At 27.7% G+C, this 20135-nt stretch overlaps 1 protein-coding gene across 3 annotated transcripts in view; it reads left to right on the plus strand.

Moving 5' to 3' along the window:
* The window catches only part of Sox102F (transcription factor Sox102F), a 115902-nt gene extending 99857 nt beyond the window's left edge, over positions 1-16045 (plus strand). For 2 of the 3 annotated variants that reach the window (XM_011501069.1, XM_011501067.1), the window contains exons 4-9: positions 12228-12506; positions 12820-13192; positions 14139-14408; positions 14712-14759; positions 14854-15006; positions 15370-16045. In XM_011501069.1, coding sequence (XP_011499371.1) covers positions 12228-12506; positions 12820-13192; positions 14139-14408; positions 14712-14759; positions 14854-15006; positions 15370-15866 — 1620 coding nt within the window. In that variant the 3' untranslated portion in view covers positions 15867-16045. The remainder of the gene's footprint in view (positions 1-12227; positions 12507-12819; positions 13193-14138; positions 14409-14711; positions 14760-14853; positions 15007-15369) is intronic. The other variant, XM_011501068.1, reaches the window with a different exon arrangement.
* The last annotated feature ends 4090 nt before the right edge of the window (positions 16046-20135 follow it).

Consider the following 20135-nt stretch of genomic DNA (forward strand, 5'->3'; position numbering starts at 1 on the left):
CAATCAATCAATCTATATATCAATCTATCCATCCATCTATCTATATATTTATCTATTGTTTTATCTCTTTTTCGTCGCTTCTCTATTATTTTTCCTTTATTTTAACTTTTTTGTTGCCCCCCCCCCTCTACCATAAAATCTATTTATATTAACAAATTTATTCTTATAAAATATTATTTTAAAATGAGGTTCAATAATCAAATGATATATACAAAACTGTAAATTAATGATCTTACACAATAAAGATTAACTAAATATATATTGATTTTTACTCAATTTTTTGAAACTCAACAATATCTGAGTGAACTTTCTAGGTTCTTACTTAAAAAAAACGTAAAAGAATTATAACATTTTCTCTTTACATGTTAATATACATTTCTTAACATTTTCATATTAATCTCAAATTAGGTTTGCTTGAACTTATATCTTAAGCAATCCAATAATTGAAAATATAATTTTAATGACAAATAAAACTTTTTTTCAAAAATTAGTAATTCCTTTCTAAGGTTAGCTTAGTTAATTGATAATAAAATAGTTACGTAAATGAATAAAAAAATCAATATTTAAATCACTCGAAATTACATGGATTACATATTCAATGAAATACTACAGGATGCTGTTTCTTTAATAAACAAAACTACGAATACTAAATTCTAATAGATTATTACTTAGTTTATTATATACCATCATACAATCAGATTCATCTTATATTATTAATTATTGTTAAAAAATATTTTGAAAGTACATAATTTGAAAGTCGTTTTATAATTAAATGTATGCAGAATTAGTTAATACTTTTAATTTAAATAAATAAATAATATTGTAAATATACAGTGATTATTAAGTAAATAAAATTATATACGAGATTTAAGTTGGTTTATATGATTGTTTACTTATCTTTTAGTTTATATCATAAGATTAGTTTTATTAAGTAATAACTTACTTTTTATTAAAAAATATCAATAATTATAACTATCTTCTTATATAATAAATTTAAGAACAAGAAAAAAATTAGTTGAATAACTAGTTAAAATTTCTATTCAGATTTTTTTCTTTGTCAATAACTTACCAAGGTATACATAAATTTAAAAATGACTAATGTTAACAAGGATTTCAAACTGTTGTAATTAAAATAAAAGAAGTTATTCACCTTTTTATTTTTAATTCTAGGTATGTGCATGCACGCATGGAGAAAAATGCCTTGAGAAATATTAATGCTTGCGGCTAGCGATGCGAATAAGTTTTCGGGCTGAAAACACACAGCCTCCTTGTTCGCGCAAATGAACAACTTTATTCATAATTCCAGGCAACTGATGTATATATGTACATATATATATATATATATATATATATATATATATATATATATTTAAAGAGAGAGAGAGAGAGAGAGAGAGAGAGAGAGAGAAACTAAGTGAACGTAAGTGCATAGGAGTAAGGGTAGAAAAAACAGATATACCAAGACAAAAAATTGTAAGTGAGGGAGAGAAACCAAGAAATAGTAGTAAAGATAGAAAAAGAAAAAATATCACACCATTAGACCAACTTCTTAACGCGTCGAAAACCGTAGAAATCGTCCCCATTGACTTTGTTTTAAGTGTTGCAAAACGAGGTGTAAGAAATTTTATGTTAGAATTTATAAAGTGCCTTATATAATCACTAAACTTGAGATTACGGAACGTTATATCGTTATTCTTTAATATTTAAACGTACTTTTAAGTCTTCCTATGCAATTATATTAGTAGTTGATTCCAATATTTTTATTGTGAAAATAATAAATAACATAAATATAATATTACTATTATAATTTTGTATAAGTTGATCCTTTTTTAAAATAATTATTACAGTAATTTATATGATTTTTCTATTCGTTACTTACACAAAATTTTATATCTTTTTATTGCGATTTATTAAATTTTTAATTATTAAGATTTTTTATACTCGAATATGAAAATCAGAAAACTGTTAATAATGAACAAAATTATATGTATTTCAATATAGATAAATTTAAGTAGAAATTATTTCAAATATATTTTAATGCATTTAAATGTATTAAACAATATTAAAACAAATTTTTAACCAACAAGAATTATTTTTATAGATATGACGAATAACATGTTAACTTTTTAGAATATGATTAACATGTCATTGCTTAAGATGAATAAATTCATAAATAAAACTTTCTAAAGCTTTTATATGTAAATAAATAATAAAGTATTTCCAGCATACAATGTTAAATAGTTAAAAACTAAAACTCCTAAAATAAATTAGAACATATTTTATACAACATACATTATACAACTTGTTAGTAGGAATTTTGATTTTTACATTGAAAATTAATGTTATTGAGTTTCAACAAGATATTTAATTATGTGTTAAATAAGCACAATTTTTTGCGTATGTATGAAAATCATAACAGTACCATCATTGTATTTTCATGAACGAAAGAGAGGCGTTTTTTATTATCATTCTATTGAAATTTTATTCTAGCTTACTCTTTTTTTGTAATATATTCAACACAGCATTTTCAAATTGCTTTAACTTTTTATAGGATTTGATTTTATATGAATGAAATCAAATTGAATATACATTTTTATATTTGAATAATTACATTTATTAATTTTCTTAATTACAGTCCATACTTTACAATTAACTTCTACAATAACTACATAATGATTATTTATAATAATTTTTTCTTATAATGATTTGTATATTTTTTATTTTTATATTTAAATAATGTTAAAATAATTAAATTCACATATATATTAAAATTAAATATAATTTAATAAATTATTTAACATTAAAGTATAAATTATTATTAATAAATAAATATATATATATATATATATATATATATATATATGTATAATGACCAAGTATATATCCTTGATTTTTATTTACATCGATAGCTATTTATATTTAAAATATTGTACTTGTTAATGGGGATTCTACAATAAAGTAACCGAATTATAATACAGATACATTATGTTAAAAAGAAATCGATTTCTATTGTTATATGTTATTCTCAGTGTTCTGATTTTTAATCTAATAGATTGAAATTAAGTTTTCAAATAACTAAATGTTTAAAAGTATATTTATAAAAATTAAAAATTTGTACGTCAGAAATATTCATATAGGAAACTAAGAATCAAAAAAATAACAAACAAGAAAAAATATTTAACATTCATTTATGCAAAATACTTATAATTAAATATTAAATAAATTTATAAATAAATTTTTAAATATATTTATAAAGATTTTTATTAATTCAATACTGTTTAAAGTAAATGAGTACATTCAAATTTGTTTCAAGCATATTTTATTCATGGAAAATTAATACCAAATATCATTTAATACTTGAATTACAATTTTACATAATTTAATCGTTATTTAATTACAATTTTTTAATATCATAAGAAATAGAAAGCATAGAATATTCAAAAAACTAAAATATTTCAATTGCATTTAATAGATTACAAAATTGATAGTAATTTTTTAAATAAAAAATGATATATTTTGAATTCTAAAAAGTATATAGTGAATACTGAAAATACTATGGACTTTAAAAAGAAGAGAGAGCAAGAAAAAGAGATAAAAAACGATAGATAATTCCTGAATAAATTCGGTTTTAAATGTGCCTCTGTAATTTTTCGCTCTGCGTATATCCATGTGCATTCACTATTGAAGCACTGTATATTGTATTTTTACTTGTTTGCCTTTTATCCTAGAAATTTTATTTTATTCTTATTCTATATTATAATCTTTATTAATAAAACTTATTTTGTCAATTATAATAAAAATAAATAATTATAAACAGTGTACAGTATATAAAAATATATAATATGTAATATGATATAAAAGTTGACGTACAAGAAAATTGGTATTCTGATCTCTTCGTAGTTAAGTATATTGATACTTTGTACTAAGAGAAAGGGCTAAGCTAAGCAAGAGAAATAAGACAGTATGAAGGGTGGGAAAAAGCGGCTCGGCACGTGTATCATTCATATTATTTTGCGATCTCAAGTGGGCTCCCGTCCACCAGAAAATTTCCTCTTCATATAACTCCATATAACGGAAGTACAAGTCTCCTCAAGGGGGAAAAGTACCTGGTCCTCTTCTCTCATCGTTCTTCTCCTCATTTATTATTTTCCACCTTCTTTTCCTTCGCTTGTTTGGAGACCGAGACTATTTGCTCTCACTGTGTTCATCGCACACGCATATAAAATTAATTAAAGTCGTCAGGAAATGATGAAAAAAAAAGAGTAAAGGAGCCAGAACAGGGGTGTTTTTATTGTACCACCTCGTTCTAGATCCTTCAAACAATCTTGTCGGAAGAAAGACTTGGAGAGCAGTCTTGCGAGTACTGTATCCCTTTCTTTCTCTCTCTAATTCTTTTGCTTATTCCCTGTTCGCTTCTCACGTGTACGCAATTCAATCTCATTTTGGTACCAAGGCATCAACGTTGTTTTCACCCCTGCTTTTCGTTTTTTTTTTTTTTTTTTTTTTTTTTTTTTTTTTTTTTTTTTTTTTTTTTTGTTACTTTTTCTCCTTTCTACAATTACTTTTCTAATTTATTCTTTTTCTGCTTTATCTTTTACATTTTTTTTCTTGCTCTAATGACTTTCGCTTTCTCTTTGCATAGACCATGGAACTGTGAGATACAGGAAAAAAGAGAGAAATTAGAAAAGAGAAAAAATTAGAAGAAGAAAGAAAAAAGTATGCCTCAACTACGAATCGATCATAATTTCTAATCTGAATACAAAAATTTCATCATGCTTTTATTTCATGTAGCTTCATGTATTATTTGAAATGATAAGAGCTTACATAAGTGTTTCCTATATCGAAATAAATAAGCGTTGAATTATAATTTTTGTGTTATCCATCGGATGGTTCACTTGTGGAATTTATTGTATTATAATTTAAAAAAAGCAAAAATTTAGTCGATAGATCAAAATGTTTACATTGAAAGATTGAGGAGAATAAATTAGGCCGAAAGCAATAATTACATTAGTTAGCATATATATCTAAAGGCTTGTAGTCAACAATTCTTTCACTTCTAAGATACTGCTTCTACTGAAAAGAAATATTATTGTTCAGATGCCACCATACTCCTTTTTCTGGTTTTTCTTTCCATCCTTGGAGTATTTTAATCTGATTAAACGCTGTTATTGGACCTGCTTCTTTTTTACTAATGGTCTTACAAAAAATAAAAAATTATTGTGTGATCATTTGATACAAAGAATAACAAATGTTTAGACGCTTATAAATTATTAAATATATTTTAGTAAATATTATATTCCTTGATTGATTGTTTTTCAAATATATATTAATAAGACAAATATAGCAGGATAAGTGTTTTTATAAAAGCAATTGTACTTATGCAACTACAATATTCTGCAATACAACTTTTAAGAAACAAACCTCCATCAAATCGAAAAATACATATTCAATAATCAAGTTAACCAAACATCAATTATATATTCTATAAGTTGGTACGTTTAATAACTATAAAAGTTGTTTTGTAATTTCCTTTTAAATTAATCACTATCATTTAAACATATTATAATTTGATGAGTGGATTAAATTTGAGTTATAAGTGCGATTAATTATTTTACATATTCTTATCAATTCAATTTTTATTGAAATCTGTCAAAAATAATATATAAACATTTTATTTAAATTATTTACTGTATTAATAATTTGAAACCGAGAATAATATTAAAGAAATTTAGTATATAGTAAATAAATGTTGAAAATTCAAAGAAAGTAGACGCACAAAGTCACATCATCTGAAATGACTTGGTTGTGTATAAGCGAAGCGTCTACATCGTCTTCAGCCAAACGTCCTTCAGCCAAAAAAGTAGGAAACTACGCGAAGAAGAGATAAATAAAGGACCGGACGCGGAGAAAAGTCGAGGACGATTTCGCTGTTGCAAATCTTGCTGTCTTAAGGTGAGACGGGTTGGCACGCGGACGCGTCGTCGTCGTTGTCAACTATGTTTCCCCTCCATTCCCTGGGGAGTTGATTCTCATCTCCCCACCCTCCCATTTGCTTTTCCGCAGGTCTCAGTCTTTCTCTTTTCGTACGCTTCCCGGATTCAGGGTGAAGATAAGAAGTTAAAGACAATAATCCGGCTGACAGCGAGCCTTGCTGTCGAGGCTTATTTTATCTTTTTCAAGTTAGTTGACTGACTTGCAATCCCTTTCCCACTTAAATTTTCTTTCTTTCTTTCTTCCTCGTAGCCAAACTTATTCTATCTCTCGTCGACAAATTTTTTTTCACATTCTCTGTTTTAAACTTCCATTCGCTTTTATTTCTTTAATTTTAGTCGTCGTTCCACGCACACATAATTTCGTTCCGATCTCTTCTGGTTCATGTGATGAACGTATTTTTTGTTACATTATTACTTATTCATTATTGTTTATTAAAATATATAAAAAATCGAAATCATTTTTATTAATTTATTATTTCTTCGAAGCTTTGGTTATGCATAAATAATCTTAATTTTTTTCTTATAATGTAAAAAAAATGATTGATATATATTCTGTCTTAAGATAAAATAATGAATAGAAATGTTCTTTAAAAATATTAATTTTAGTAAATTTTATTAGTCTGTACAATTGTAAATCATAATCAAAAAGCTAAATTGGCTAAACAATACTATTAAATTCATGTCCAAATCTTAAAGAATTTCATCATGGTTAACAGCACAGTTTAAAAGCAAGTGCATTTGTAATTAATTAAAAGTAATAGGATGTGCCATTAATATAAAAATAATGATTTATAGTTTTTATTTACTGAATATATATATATATACATATTAAGTTTGTAACTACTGTTTTTAAATGTTATTACAAGAGTATATAATATAAAGATTTTCTATTACCTACTAACCGCTTTAAAAAATTACATATAAAAATTAAACTTTAAACCCTATTAGAAATATCTTCCTATTATCCCTATGTGAAATATGTTTCTACATACATTCATGATCGGAAATGTCAAAATTCAGACGGGTCTTTGACATTCAAAATGTAAATTTATTGATTTAAAATTTTATGGAGCTACATATCTACTACATAATTTTTGTATAACGCACTGATTTAAATAATTAATTAGTATTGTTAAGATTACATGAAGATATAAAGGATCTTTATTAATACAAAGTGTGTTTTAAAATATAAAATTTATCCTAAGAGACGAAAAATGGTTAGAATACTTATTATAATAAAAATATTTCATTACACATAAACAAATTTAAAGCAGTTTTAGATCTTTTTGTATTCAGTATTTAAAGCTGATGATACTATATATAAACTTTTAATAAAGCATATTTATTTACATTTTTATAATAAAATTAAATTCAAATAAATTTTGTTACTTTTAAAAAATTTATAATTATCCATATTTTCGAGTTCTAGTATTTTCAATTTCGTCTCATTTTAAAATTCTTGAATTTTTAAAATATTAATAAATATAATTTCAAATGTCTTTGAGTTTACGTTTATATATGCTTTTATATTTATGCTTTATGCTTAATTTATGCTTGCGTCTAATTATCGTTAAAATGTGTTCATATTGAAACAATAATAAGAAAATATAGAGAATGGTAAAACTGTAGTCATTTTTAAGCAGCGTCTTCAACCAAGCAGAATAAAATATTCACAAGTATCTTCTAATCGAACACCCTAATAAATTCCAATACTTAAGCGGTGTAATCAGCATTTACAAGGAATGAGAAGAAAAAGTGTGTAGCATATAAGAGTGAGAAGAATAAAAAATTGTTCAAAGACTTCGGAACGTTTGTTTTTCAAGATTTACATTATATCGATCGCACATTAGAGTGAAGTGATATGTAACGGAGATGATGACGCGAGCTTGAAATAAGACAAAGTTGCCTTTATAATCTGCCTCTCTGTGTGACGCGGTACTTTAGCTTTAGTCGCTATGCGTGAGAATTCCTTATGCGTTATTTCACATTCTTTTGATTTTTTTCCACCTTCTCTTGAATTAATTCTCTATATTATCTACTATTTATATTTTTTTAATAAAAAATATATTAAATTAATTTAATAACACATTTTATTTTTTAAATAAACTTTTCACAATTTTTACGTTTTCTTTCTTTTATTTTTGTCGTTTTTTAATATAGCGCGTACAAGTATTATATGTGCTTTCATTACTTGAATATGCATTTGAAAATATTAAAATATATAAATAAATGTTGTAATTGTAGTTTAATATAATAAAATAAATAGAAAGATCTAACAATTTTTATACAATTAACAATTTTTATATGGACTAATTGTTTGATTAAAAGGAAGTGAAGATTAATTAATTTATTTAATTATTCAATCAGGAACACCCGATAAATGCAGTAAATACAGTTTTCTGAAGTTTTAATGAAATTTGTTTAGACAAATTTTTAATAGATCAATTCCAACATTACCAATTCAATACAATCCATTAATTTCCATTATTGATACTCTTATTCATTGTATTATTCCTATATCGCAATATTATCGCTTTAAATTGACTACCATAATTTACGGTTTTGAGAATTGACGGAGAAAGGCAACTTTAGTAATTAAAATGACGACTGTATTGAATAAGACAATCCCTCTGGTGTATTGAAAATCCTAACGATCTTCGAAATCGATTTTGCGAACCTACTTCTTGTTATTCGAAGTTAAAAGCTTCTAATCGCAATTTATGTGCTTACGTCTAAACTTCAAATGTGAGATAATGAATATATAATGGAAAAGGTAGCAATAAAAATTAAAAATATAAACAAAATAGTCTGAATAAGAAAGTTAAAATTTTGAAATTTTATTTTCAAATTATTTGAAAAAAAAGTTTTCTTAATTCTGAATAGATATTAAATGTATTTTCATATTTTAATAAGTTTTAGATATATTAAGATATGAAATTCATATTGAAAATTTATGTTAGTAAGTTAGCTTATAATACAATGTATATATGATATTCGAAAAATGCATTTGGAAATATTCAAAAATGAATATCGTTATCTTAAATAAATATGATGCACTTTTTATAAAATAAGTTGATCATATTGATAATAAAGTAACTTGTTTAAATATTCAACTACTTTTCTTTTATTTTTTTAAGTAATGTTCCTATGTTTAAAGAAAAATATAATGATCTATTTTGTTTTTTGTTAAAATATATACTTGATATCGCTTTTGACCTTACTCGGTTACTCGACTTGCATTGCAACAGACGAAATTGACGATGGCCTCGATATTAGCAAATCACGATAATCACTAACTTTATTATTTTGTTATATAGCTACAATTGTCAAGAATTATAATAAATATTTGTAAATAAATTACGACTGATAAAAATTATAGATAAATTCGATTATATATTCACTACTTGCATTTACATTTATGTAAGATATAATTTTTAATATTATATATTTATTATACTTATAATTAAATAAATACAGCTCCTAGAAAATTACTATCATATTTAAATACAATGATTACTTATTTTAAGATATGCTGGTAAAAATAATATCTAGAATCAATACATACTATTCAGAGATTTTTAGACGCATTTTTTAACTTTCGTCTATTCGCAAAATGAAAATATTTTCTTCAATTACATTTTATGCACTAAATTTTCATAGTAATGTATTGAACATAATTTGAGATCAATATTAAATATCACGTGGTAAAAACACCCACATGTATCCTGTAAATGAAGCGACCCGAATAACAAATCGAGTGACTTCATCATTTTATGATTTTTTGCGACTCATAATTCGGCGTTACGCGTGCTGCAAATATCGAGCAAATAGTTATAGTATTAGAGTAAATACAAATGCAGGTCGATTATGGTATTAGTGAACATATCTCGGTAATTACACTGCTAAATTTAGGCGGTGCGGTTTAAGCGTCAATGTGCGGATGCGAATTCAGAACGACCTACGTCCCATCTATCCTTTTCGCGTTCTCTGTCATATTCTTGCATATGAGCTTGCGCAAAGCTATAGCTTGCCACCTCCGAACGAGTAGCTCATTCGCGTATGGACACTAGTATTGGATGTGAATGGAAGAATGTGAATGTGAGTAAGCCTGGCAGCATGCCTGTGTTTATATTTAGTCACAGTGGGCGTTATGGCTGTCATGGATACGTATCATCGGCATAACTGAGACTTGCTCAAATGAATAATGAAGTTTCATTGGCCCTCGCGCAAGCAAATTTATGCACACATGCGTACATGCGCAGATTCTCATTCTAGTACAGCAGCTGGCCTCCCTTCTCGTGTGTTCAAACAATTATTGACAACCATTAACAATCCGCTTGTCTCTTCTCCACTTGGATAATGATTAGTTTCTTCTCCGCATGGACTTGAAATCGTTGTAGTGTCTCTTAATTTACTAATAATTACATAATACATTGTAAAATTAAAAAATTTCATTATCGCTGAATTTTAGAACAGAATTATAATAAAGACAGATTCTTTCAAATTTATCTTTTTTAAAAATATTAAAAAAAATTTTTTTCTATTATATTATGTTCCTTTCTCCTTAAAAGTAGAAAAATGTTACAAAAAAAATGAGTTAGAAACTTTTGGTAGTAGTTTTGCTTTAATTACTCATTCATTAAACAGTTAAGAACTCTTTTAGAATTTTATTTATTAATTAAAAAAATTACAAATTACATCCAAATTCATAACTGCTAACATTTAATTTTTTATCTATTTCATATATTTTTTTATTTATATAAAGAGTAGTATTAACAAATTTAATTTATAGTAATCTATTAATTAGTAACGAATAATTTTATAATAACAATTAATTATTTTTGTTAACTATTTCAGTCTTTTTCTTACGAAGATTTTATAATATAATCCATCTATACTTATTCGATTCCATTAATGCATATTGAAAATAATAAAATTCAGGAAGAATCCAAAAAATGAGTTATATTCCTACAAACTCATTTAATAATTAATATAATTTTCTATGATATGAAATTAATTATCTTCAAGGTATTTCCTGTTAACAAAACAAAAGGTTATGTATGATTTGGTATTGAGTTAATTCTTGTTTTTGCTGTATTGAATTAATTCTTGATTTTTTCCAAATCATATGTTTCATATGTTTTAACACAAAAACAAAACTTGCAACTCCTTTTTGAAATTCCACATCTTACAAACTCAATTTTTTTCATTGTTATCTTATTTAATTAAATTATATATAGAACGTACTTATTCCATATAAAGTAATTTGAATCGATTGCGTATAAATTTTAAATTGTTGATAATATATTAGTACCAATAACTCCTTTATACTTATTTATGATCGCTTAAAAGTACTTAATATGCGTTAGCTGATTTTTCATCGATCATTTTTTTGCTTGTGTATAAAACACCTAAAGGCAAATATCATAATAAACGTTGGATACTGTAAAGTGGATTATAATCGGAATATATACGGAATATATCGGATTATAATACGGAACACGATACGCAAAGTGAACTAAGCATTAACTATGTACCGTCATTAGTTGATGGATAAATGACTTCCTTGTCTAAAATAATCTTTAATCGTTTTAAGTTCAACTGAATAACAGCCAGATTGTATATAATGTTAACATATGCATAAAATTAATATAGTACTTTATAAAGTGTATACAGATTGTATTAACTAACTGTTGAATTAGAAATAAATTTTTGTAATTAATATTTTATTTTTCTATTAGAACTAAACTATAGAATTACTAATTTTTAGAAATAATTTTATTTTGACCAATAATTTAAAAGAATTACAAATAATAGTTTTAATAATATAATATCTATAAAAGTATTATAGTGTATTATCTTAAATAATTAGTCATGAATAACATTAAATTATACTACAATAAACAAAAATCTAATTTGATGAAAAATTATAGTTATATAAAACATGGTAAAAGATTGTTATTCCCACAATATATTTAATATAAATAAATTTAAATGAGTTATTAATAAAATTAAAGTATTCATTTGTGGCATGTGATTTTTAAATAATGTATAAAAATTTAGTGTTTAAGGAAATAAAAATTAAAAGTATAATATATATAACTTTAAATCTAGAAGTAACTTATTTAACGTATATCATCCTTTTAGTGTATATCATTGTTACTGTTCAAAGCAAGTTCATTACTAAATTTTTAATACACTTCTTAAATTTATTTCTTCATTTTTCTCTTGCAGCCGTATCCCACACATATAGGTGTTGACTCACAAAAACAGATTGATATGCAACGATTGCAATCGGAGCACCTAAAGCGTTTACAAGAGCACATAATGCAGCATAATATTCAGGAGCTACAAGCACAACTCACGAAGGGCCAGTTGGGAATGGCTGGACCTCAGTCTCTTATGTTCTTACCGTTTCTCGAACAGTTAAGGGGTTTGCCAATTCCGACGCCCATGCCACCGCCCACTTCTACTACTACCACCGGCAGCAAGCACATCAATTCTATCGCAAACGTGTGTATTAACAATAGCTTTTATGTTTTCTAAATATACTTTTAATTCCATCATTTTTATTAATAATTTTTTATAAATTTTTAATAAATGCAATATTAAATATCAATTAAGAAAAAGCTGATTTTAAATATTGAATAACTGATTTTATTATGATTTTCACATACAACAAGTAATATTAATATCAATAAATAATGTTGTATGAAGATTTGATTGGTTCGCTAGTTAAAAAAATGGTAATGATTTTGCGCCTTTTTTTGTATTTTCACTATTTCGTAATAGCTAATACATTTATATTTTCGTTGCATTTATGCAGATGATAAGTAGTCATCGAGAGGGTCCGAGCTGGGCGACGGCTCATCTTGCTCAGATGTCGACACAACTGGATAAAGAACGATCTCCGACGCCCATATCGACAGCGGCAACGCCAGCAGCGCCACCCCCGCCAATGCCCCCTGATCCGGATGCACCCCTCAATCTGACCAAACCTAAATCCTCAGGTGCAATTGCAAATTCATCTCCAAGTAGCGATTCCGCGGTGCTTGCAGGCAGTGGTCAACATCAGGAGCAGCCACTAGCAGCGACAGCACCAAAGCTCTTTCCTCCTGGGATGGCAATGCCTAGGAATTATCTACCAAGTCTACCCTATGCTGGATTGCCACCGCACCTCAGCTCTCTCTCTACACCCAGTCAGTATCCTAATTTTCATTTTTAAACGTTCGCGAAATTTGTAGCTAGCAAAGTACGAAGTAAATTTGAAATGTATTAAAAAAATATTTTAAATTATTCACGACGAATCGGTTCTAGACATAATTATTATGTCATTAAAAAGACTTTATTTCTTTTAAAGAGTATTTCTTGATTTTTTCATAGAAATTAATCATACCGAGAATGATTTTAACAATAATATTTATTCTGAATTTTGCTTTATTATCAAGTCATTTTTTATTAAGAAAACTCTTGCATAGGATCTATTATTATTTGCAATCTAATTTTAATAATAATTTTTTCTAATCTTTAATTATTTTAAGTTTTGCAAGGCAAGCGTTTTATAATATTTATACCAGCATATTGAAAATGTGACTAAAAAGCATTGCTTATTTTAATCATTCATATATGCGAAAATTAAATATTATCGTATTATTTCATACAAATTATAAATTATATATTTATATATTATATTTACTAAATTATAAATTACATTATATCGGAATGATGTTATATAAAAAAAATATATGAGGTATGATGAAATATAATATAACTTCGTATTTATAAAATGAAATTTTATAAATTTGCTTTATTGCACAGTTATACACGTTAGATCGATATTATGATCTCTTAAAATTGTTTTTATTAAATATACCTATCGATTTATAAATCAAATGTACTTGCCTACTTTTGTATAGCTTTCATTATTGAAAGTGCACATTAAATAATGTTTGTAAATTGATACATATTAATATGTAATGACATTACCAGTAGTTATTTAGTTGTATCGCAACGAATACACGTAGTTAAGCAAGTATCAATTTGCACGATTAATAGGAAAATTTTAAGGGAAATTAATAAAATGTTCCTAATACTATGTTAAACGGAAAGGATGAAATTATTAATCAGATATAAAATATAATAAAGCCTGTGAAACTATAGTGAGCAAGATGGCAAAGGAAGAGAACAGCAGCTCTGTTAGGGACGGCAGCGGGGGAGGTACGCAAACTGGTTCAGTAGCTGCTGCAGCTGTGGCCGCTGTCGAGAAACACTTTGTGATGCACGGAATCTACGGTTTGCCACCACCAAATACTGGAGCGATGCCGCCTTCGCCCCAACAACAGAGGCAAATGAAACACTCATCAGCACGGGACGAGTCCGCACCAGACGAGCAGGACTTCCTCTCGTCGCCACACAGTGAGTTTCGTTATGCGTATTAGTTAAGCAGATTTAAATAGCGCATAGGTTTAATTTGAAAATTTATTCGGTTGCAATTTTTATTATACTTATTTTAATCATTTTTATCATAAATATAATAGTCATTATTGTCATAATTTATTGTTACAAAATATTCATTCAGAGTAAATATAGTTTAAAGAAGTATATTAATTCATAATATATACAGAATATATCAGAAATAATACTAAGCATTTATTAAAGGAAAATTTTTTAAGATAAAAAATAAATCAATTGCTTACAAACATGATATTCATATTTTAGTGTGGCGTGATTCAGGCTATAAAGTTTCAGAAGACATTGCAGAAAAAGGTACATTATTTAACTATGAATTTACATTGAAATATTATGATAATGGTTTAATCGAAAGTCAATAATGCTGAAATATTATATGTTATTATTTTAGCAAAAATGGTGAGGCAGCAAAAGAGAGAAGGTGAAAACAAACCACATATAAAACGACCGATGAATGCTTTCATGGTGTGGGCTAAAGATGAACGTAGAAAAATTTTAAAAGCTTGTCCAGATATGCATAACTCAAACATATCTAAAATTCTCGGTGAGTATTTTCAGTTAAAGAATGGCTTTTTTAACACGAATTTAACTATAAAGGAACTAATAGCCGAATAGTTTACTTTATAATTAATTAAATTTACAATAAATTACGATATGTAAATATATAGTTGCGCGATACACTATTTAATATTACTACGTTAAATATGATAAATAAATCGTTAAATATAATATAGCAGATATAATAAATGAATGTTTTGATAAAATTTTAAAGTTACAATGCAATTGGGCTAAGTTTATAGGTCGATCTTGATTGAGAAGAACAATGAAAGTTTATTGGAGCATTTAAATTGGAAGTGTGGCGTATGTGTGTAATGCATCATTAACTGACAAATAATTGCTCAAACAGGTGCCCGATGGAAAGCGATGTCGAATTCAGAGAAGCAGCCTTACTACGAGGAACAATCGCGGCTCTCTAAGTTACATATGGAGAAACATCCGGACTACAGGTACCGTCCGCGCCCCAAACGAACCTGTATCGTTGACGGCAAGAAAATGCGTATTTCCGAGTATAAATCGCTGATGCGTCAACGGCGACAGGAGATGCGGCAACTCTGGTGCCGAGATGGTGGTCCGGAGATCGGCTTCCTTTCACCCGTTCAATCCGACATGAGTGGTCAACAGCAGCAGCACGCGAGCGGTGCAGGGCCTTCGGCTCGACCCTCTGTGTCGCCGCCAACGTCGATGCTCAATGGTACTGCTGGTCCCAGCTCCGATCATCCCTCATTCTACTACCCACAGGATAGTCTTTCGCCTACCGACGTTCTCAACTTTTCACCAGACAACTCGGGCTCCATGGGCGGCTATGACGCCGGTAGTCCTCGTCATCACGCTGACGAAGATTGAACCGTGGCTCCGGGTCAGCCAGCGAATATCTGGCAACCCGGAGCAGCCAGACTCGGAGGACACGATCTCTTCTGGTAAAGGGAACCGACGCGTAGACGGATTTTCTTTACCGCTCTACGATACAAGAAGCTTTATTAGCTCTGTCTCTGGCTCTATATGCTTTCATATGCTTAATTTTTTTCTTGCATACGATTTTCGTTTCTGTAATGAAATAAAGATACGAAACTGTACCCCGTCATTCGATTGTTATGCACAAGCATGCTACTACTGACGTGCCGAAGATACGAGGTCGATCATTATCTTTGGTTGTGATGTTAAAAGATAGATACGGACAAGTAAGCGAGCGAGTTATTCATGTAATTATTGTGCCATCGAAGGGGACGCAGGGCATTCATACCCGTCCTTTCATCTACGCACAAGTGCGAGGGCTCCTAGCTACGGTGAAAGAAAATGTGTATTATTACGAGTATGAGACACAAGGAACAAGAGTCGATTGCTGATTAAGCTAAAGCACTTGTGGATACAGTAGCATCGTCGCTGGAGGTATAGCGAAAAGGGAGAAAATGTTTTCAGGAGATCACTGAAAGGGAATGGAAAAAAACCCAAAAAATATAAAATTAACTGAGAAAAATCAAAAAGCACATCTCAAAAGTCGCTCGAAGAAGGTGATTGTCATGGTGACAGTAAAATAAAAGAATGCAAAGAGCATCAATGTTAACGATCGACTCGTACATTTAGGATTACACATAGCAGAAGAGAAAAAATGAAGTATAGATGGCGTACACATTAAACTTTGTAGTGAGCGATCCGGATGCGAAAAACCGATCGCCTTTATAAATGATAATCAAAAGTGCAACCAAGAAGAAACGTACATGTGATAAAAGGTTTTCTTGCCGTCGCACGTATATTATACAAGTAATTGAAAGAGAAAAGGAAAATCCGAGATATAGGATAAACGGAGGGCGATTTAGACTGTTTTCTACTGATATTTCAGAACAACAAAAATTCTGCTCGTTATGAAATAATCATAGGTCTCAATCCAAAACCTACTATAAAAATATCAAAGTCTAAGGATTAATTGTAAAATTTTAAAAGGCATATACCATGCTAATTATTGATAAGATCATAGACTCCCAGTAAAATTGCTTGAGAAATTAATGGCTTTCGTGTAGAAATAACTTGTGAAATTAGAAAATTTTTATGTGAGCCATATGTATCATTTATATAAGAAAAATTCTAATACAAGATTTTTCAAAAGTTAAATAATCTTTCAGATTTTATCATCAATCAAACGAAATATAATAAAATGATAAAATTTCAATACGAATAGACATATAAAATTTTCTCCATCGAGTAGTAAATCTTGTTCCTAAACTTACTTAGTATATCTGAAAAAAACAAATAGAAGGCTAAATAGTCTCCTTTTGTGGATACGTACAAGAATAAATTTACCGAGAGTAAAAACTGCTTACATCTGATTTGCAGCGTTATATATATTATGCACGTTATATATCATAAACGTATATGTATACGTATGCAAATTTGAGTTGCCACTAAACGGATCTTTAACCGTTTGTCTATGCGCTCGGACCGTCCTGTCTCCTTTTTCTATTGATGGCACAATCCTCACCGACGTACACACATTGTCGGAATTTTTTGCAATACTTATTTAGTCTTGATATTATACCAATTTATCGTGCAAATCTTACAAATCAAAATTTATTGACAACCTATCATGTAATTTACATTTTAATAATACATGCTGTTAAACTCTTGATATGAATTATGTATATTTTAAATAATTGTTAATTATTTCATATTATTAATACGTGCAAATAATTTAAATTATATTTTAAAAGTATAACAAAAATAATATTAAAAAAATTTTTTATCCAAAATCAGTGGCACTAACAATTTGCATAATTTAATTAGATTATGTTCGAAGACTAATTAAAACAATACCAAGATTTTAAAAAATATAGTTCAAAAATTTTTTTCTTGTACATTCATAATATAATGAAACATTCAAAATATCATTCAAAATAGATATCGTGTATATACTTTTTAATACTATAAAGAGAAACGATTAATGCAAAATATGTTAATAAATGGGGGACTTTAAGTGTTACACATTAGGTTATCAGTAATTCAAAATTCGAAGAAAATAAAAAGAGAAAATTCCGAACAAAGAACAATCACGATGTTTTTGTACGTATATAAATACTTAGAAAAATTAACTTTTTGTATAAGTTTATTAAGCTCTTGGATATTAAGAAGTAAAAAAAAACATAAATCATGAAAAAAATAGCAATAGGTGGGATGAATAACAGATAAAATGGATAGTGATAACAAAAATTGAACAAAGCACATAATTTCACTGAATAGAACAACTACAAATGTTGTAAAAATGTTTGGATATTTAAATCCAATGTTACTTTTTTATGTTACAAAATTTATATTATTTATATCACACGATATCTTTCAAATTTTTTTCTTTATTTTTTTTTATATTTATAATAATTATTATGTGAAATTATATTTTATATTCATAATTTTATCTATCCATAATATTACCGGCAGAATTATTTTTTCTTTTCAAAATGTAACAATAAAAATACTATAAAATTAGATAATGAGATTGATATTTAACTTTTTTTTATTTTTAATTTTAACGTAATGAATTTTTAAGGTTTTGTAAAGATTTTGAACCTACATTTTATTGTACATAAATTAAATTAAAAAAAAAGTGTTTTAGTAGATGTATTTTAGATAAATTAATATAAAAATTGAAAATTGTTTCATTCGGTGTCTTAGAATTTTTCATGTCCAATAAACAGGGCTTGTTAATTTGGAAGAGCGATGATGATGTTAATAATGACGTAATATAATGGCGTAAGAAACGTCAGGAAGCTTGATGTGATATATAATACTTATGTGCCAAATAGCGTTTTTCCTTACGTCATCAGGACAAAACGAAGTCATTTCGCCTGCTTTCGTATCGCCTTGTTTTCAGTTATCTCCTCTTGCCTTACTTCTATCTTCTCGAACAGAAAAAGCACAGAAAAATAAGACAAAATGAAAAACATACTATTTCTGATCGTTATCTCTTTCTACTCCTTTGTCCTTCTCTCTCTCTCTCTCTCTCTCTCTCTCTCTCTTTTTCTCTCTCTATTGTCCTCTCTTGTGACCCACTATCTCAGTCTCACTCACCCTCAATCCTTCAGCCTGTCTCTATGTCTGTCCTTTTAAGGCCTCAAATAGCTGTCGATTCACTTCGCATCTTCCTTAGTTTATATGTAATCAGTGCAATTATAGAATAAAGAAGGTACCTAATATAATTTTTACAAAGAGAGCCAGTATCCTTGATCAGATAATATGGAAAAGCCTGTCACGGTTTGGCCAATTCATAGTGATGATCATAGCGATAAGAGGAATGATAAAAAAGCGAAATGAAAAAAGAGGATAGAAAAAACAAAAAACGCCACCAGCGTTAAGTGGCAGACGAATAGTTTAGATGTTGATACTAATTTATTTTATGTATATAATGGATTTGTACAATGGGCTACGGCTGACGCCCTACGCGACTCGACTTTAATAATGATGAATAAAAAGTAAGGAAAAGAGATAACGCCGACGTAGCAAGCGCGTCGATATTACTATGATTAATTAATGTACAGTGTAACTATATTACTTGTGATGTACCTATACGTAGTTGTATGTGTAAAATTATTCGAGGAGTAAACCTTATAAATTATACGTACATACATGCATGCATACGTATTAATAAACACGCATGCATATATATGTATATACACAGGTAGAAAATGTATATATATATATATATGCATATACATATCGTTGTTCATTATATGACAAGAAATATTATTACTTATATTGTCATTATTATTGGCTCTCATAAATGGTTATTATTTTATTATTATTATAAAATTATTATTACTATTATTATTATACTATTACGTCAATTATCGTCATTATCGATACCATTTTATTTTTATTTTTATTTTTATAGAAATTAAGGTTAAATGTCCCTAGCAAATAGCAAGCGATTATACGTAAGTGCCAGTCTTATTATAAACGGCGGAATCGAATAATTACCACTCGAATTTCCGACACTTTCTTCTGCATTACTTATATTTTAATCGAATGAAACTATTGTATGCCGTACGATTTATGCACGGGCTAAAATTAAATTTACTATAGTCTTATATTTTTATGATTTAAATTTAATTTTGAATTAAAATTTGCATT

This window comes from Ceratosolen solmsi, unplaced genomic scaffold (assembly GCF_000503995.2).
Source record: "Ceratosolen solmsi marchali unplaced genomic scaffold, CerSol_1.0 scaffold57, whole genome shotgun sequence".
NCBI classification, from domain to species: Eukaryota; Metazoa; Arthropoda; class Insecta; order Hymenoptera; family Agaonidae; genus Ceratosolen; species Ceratosolen solmsi.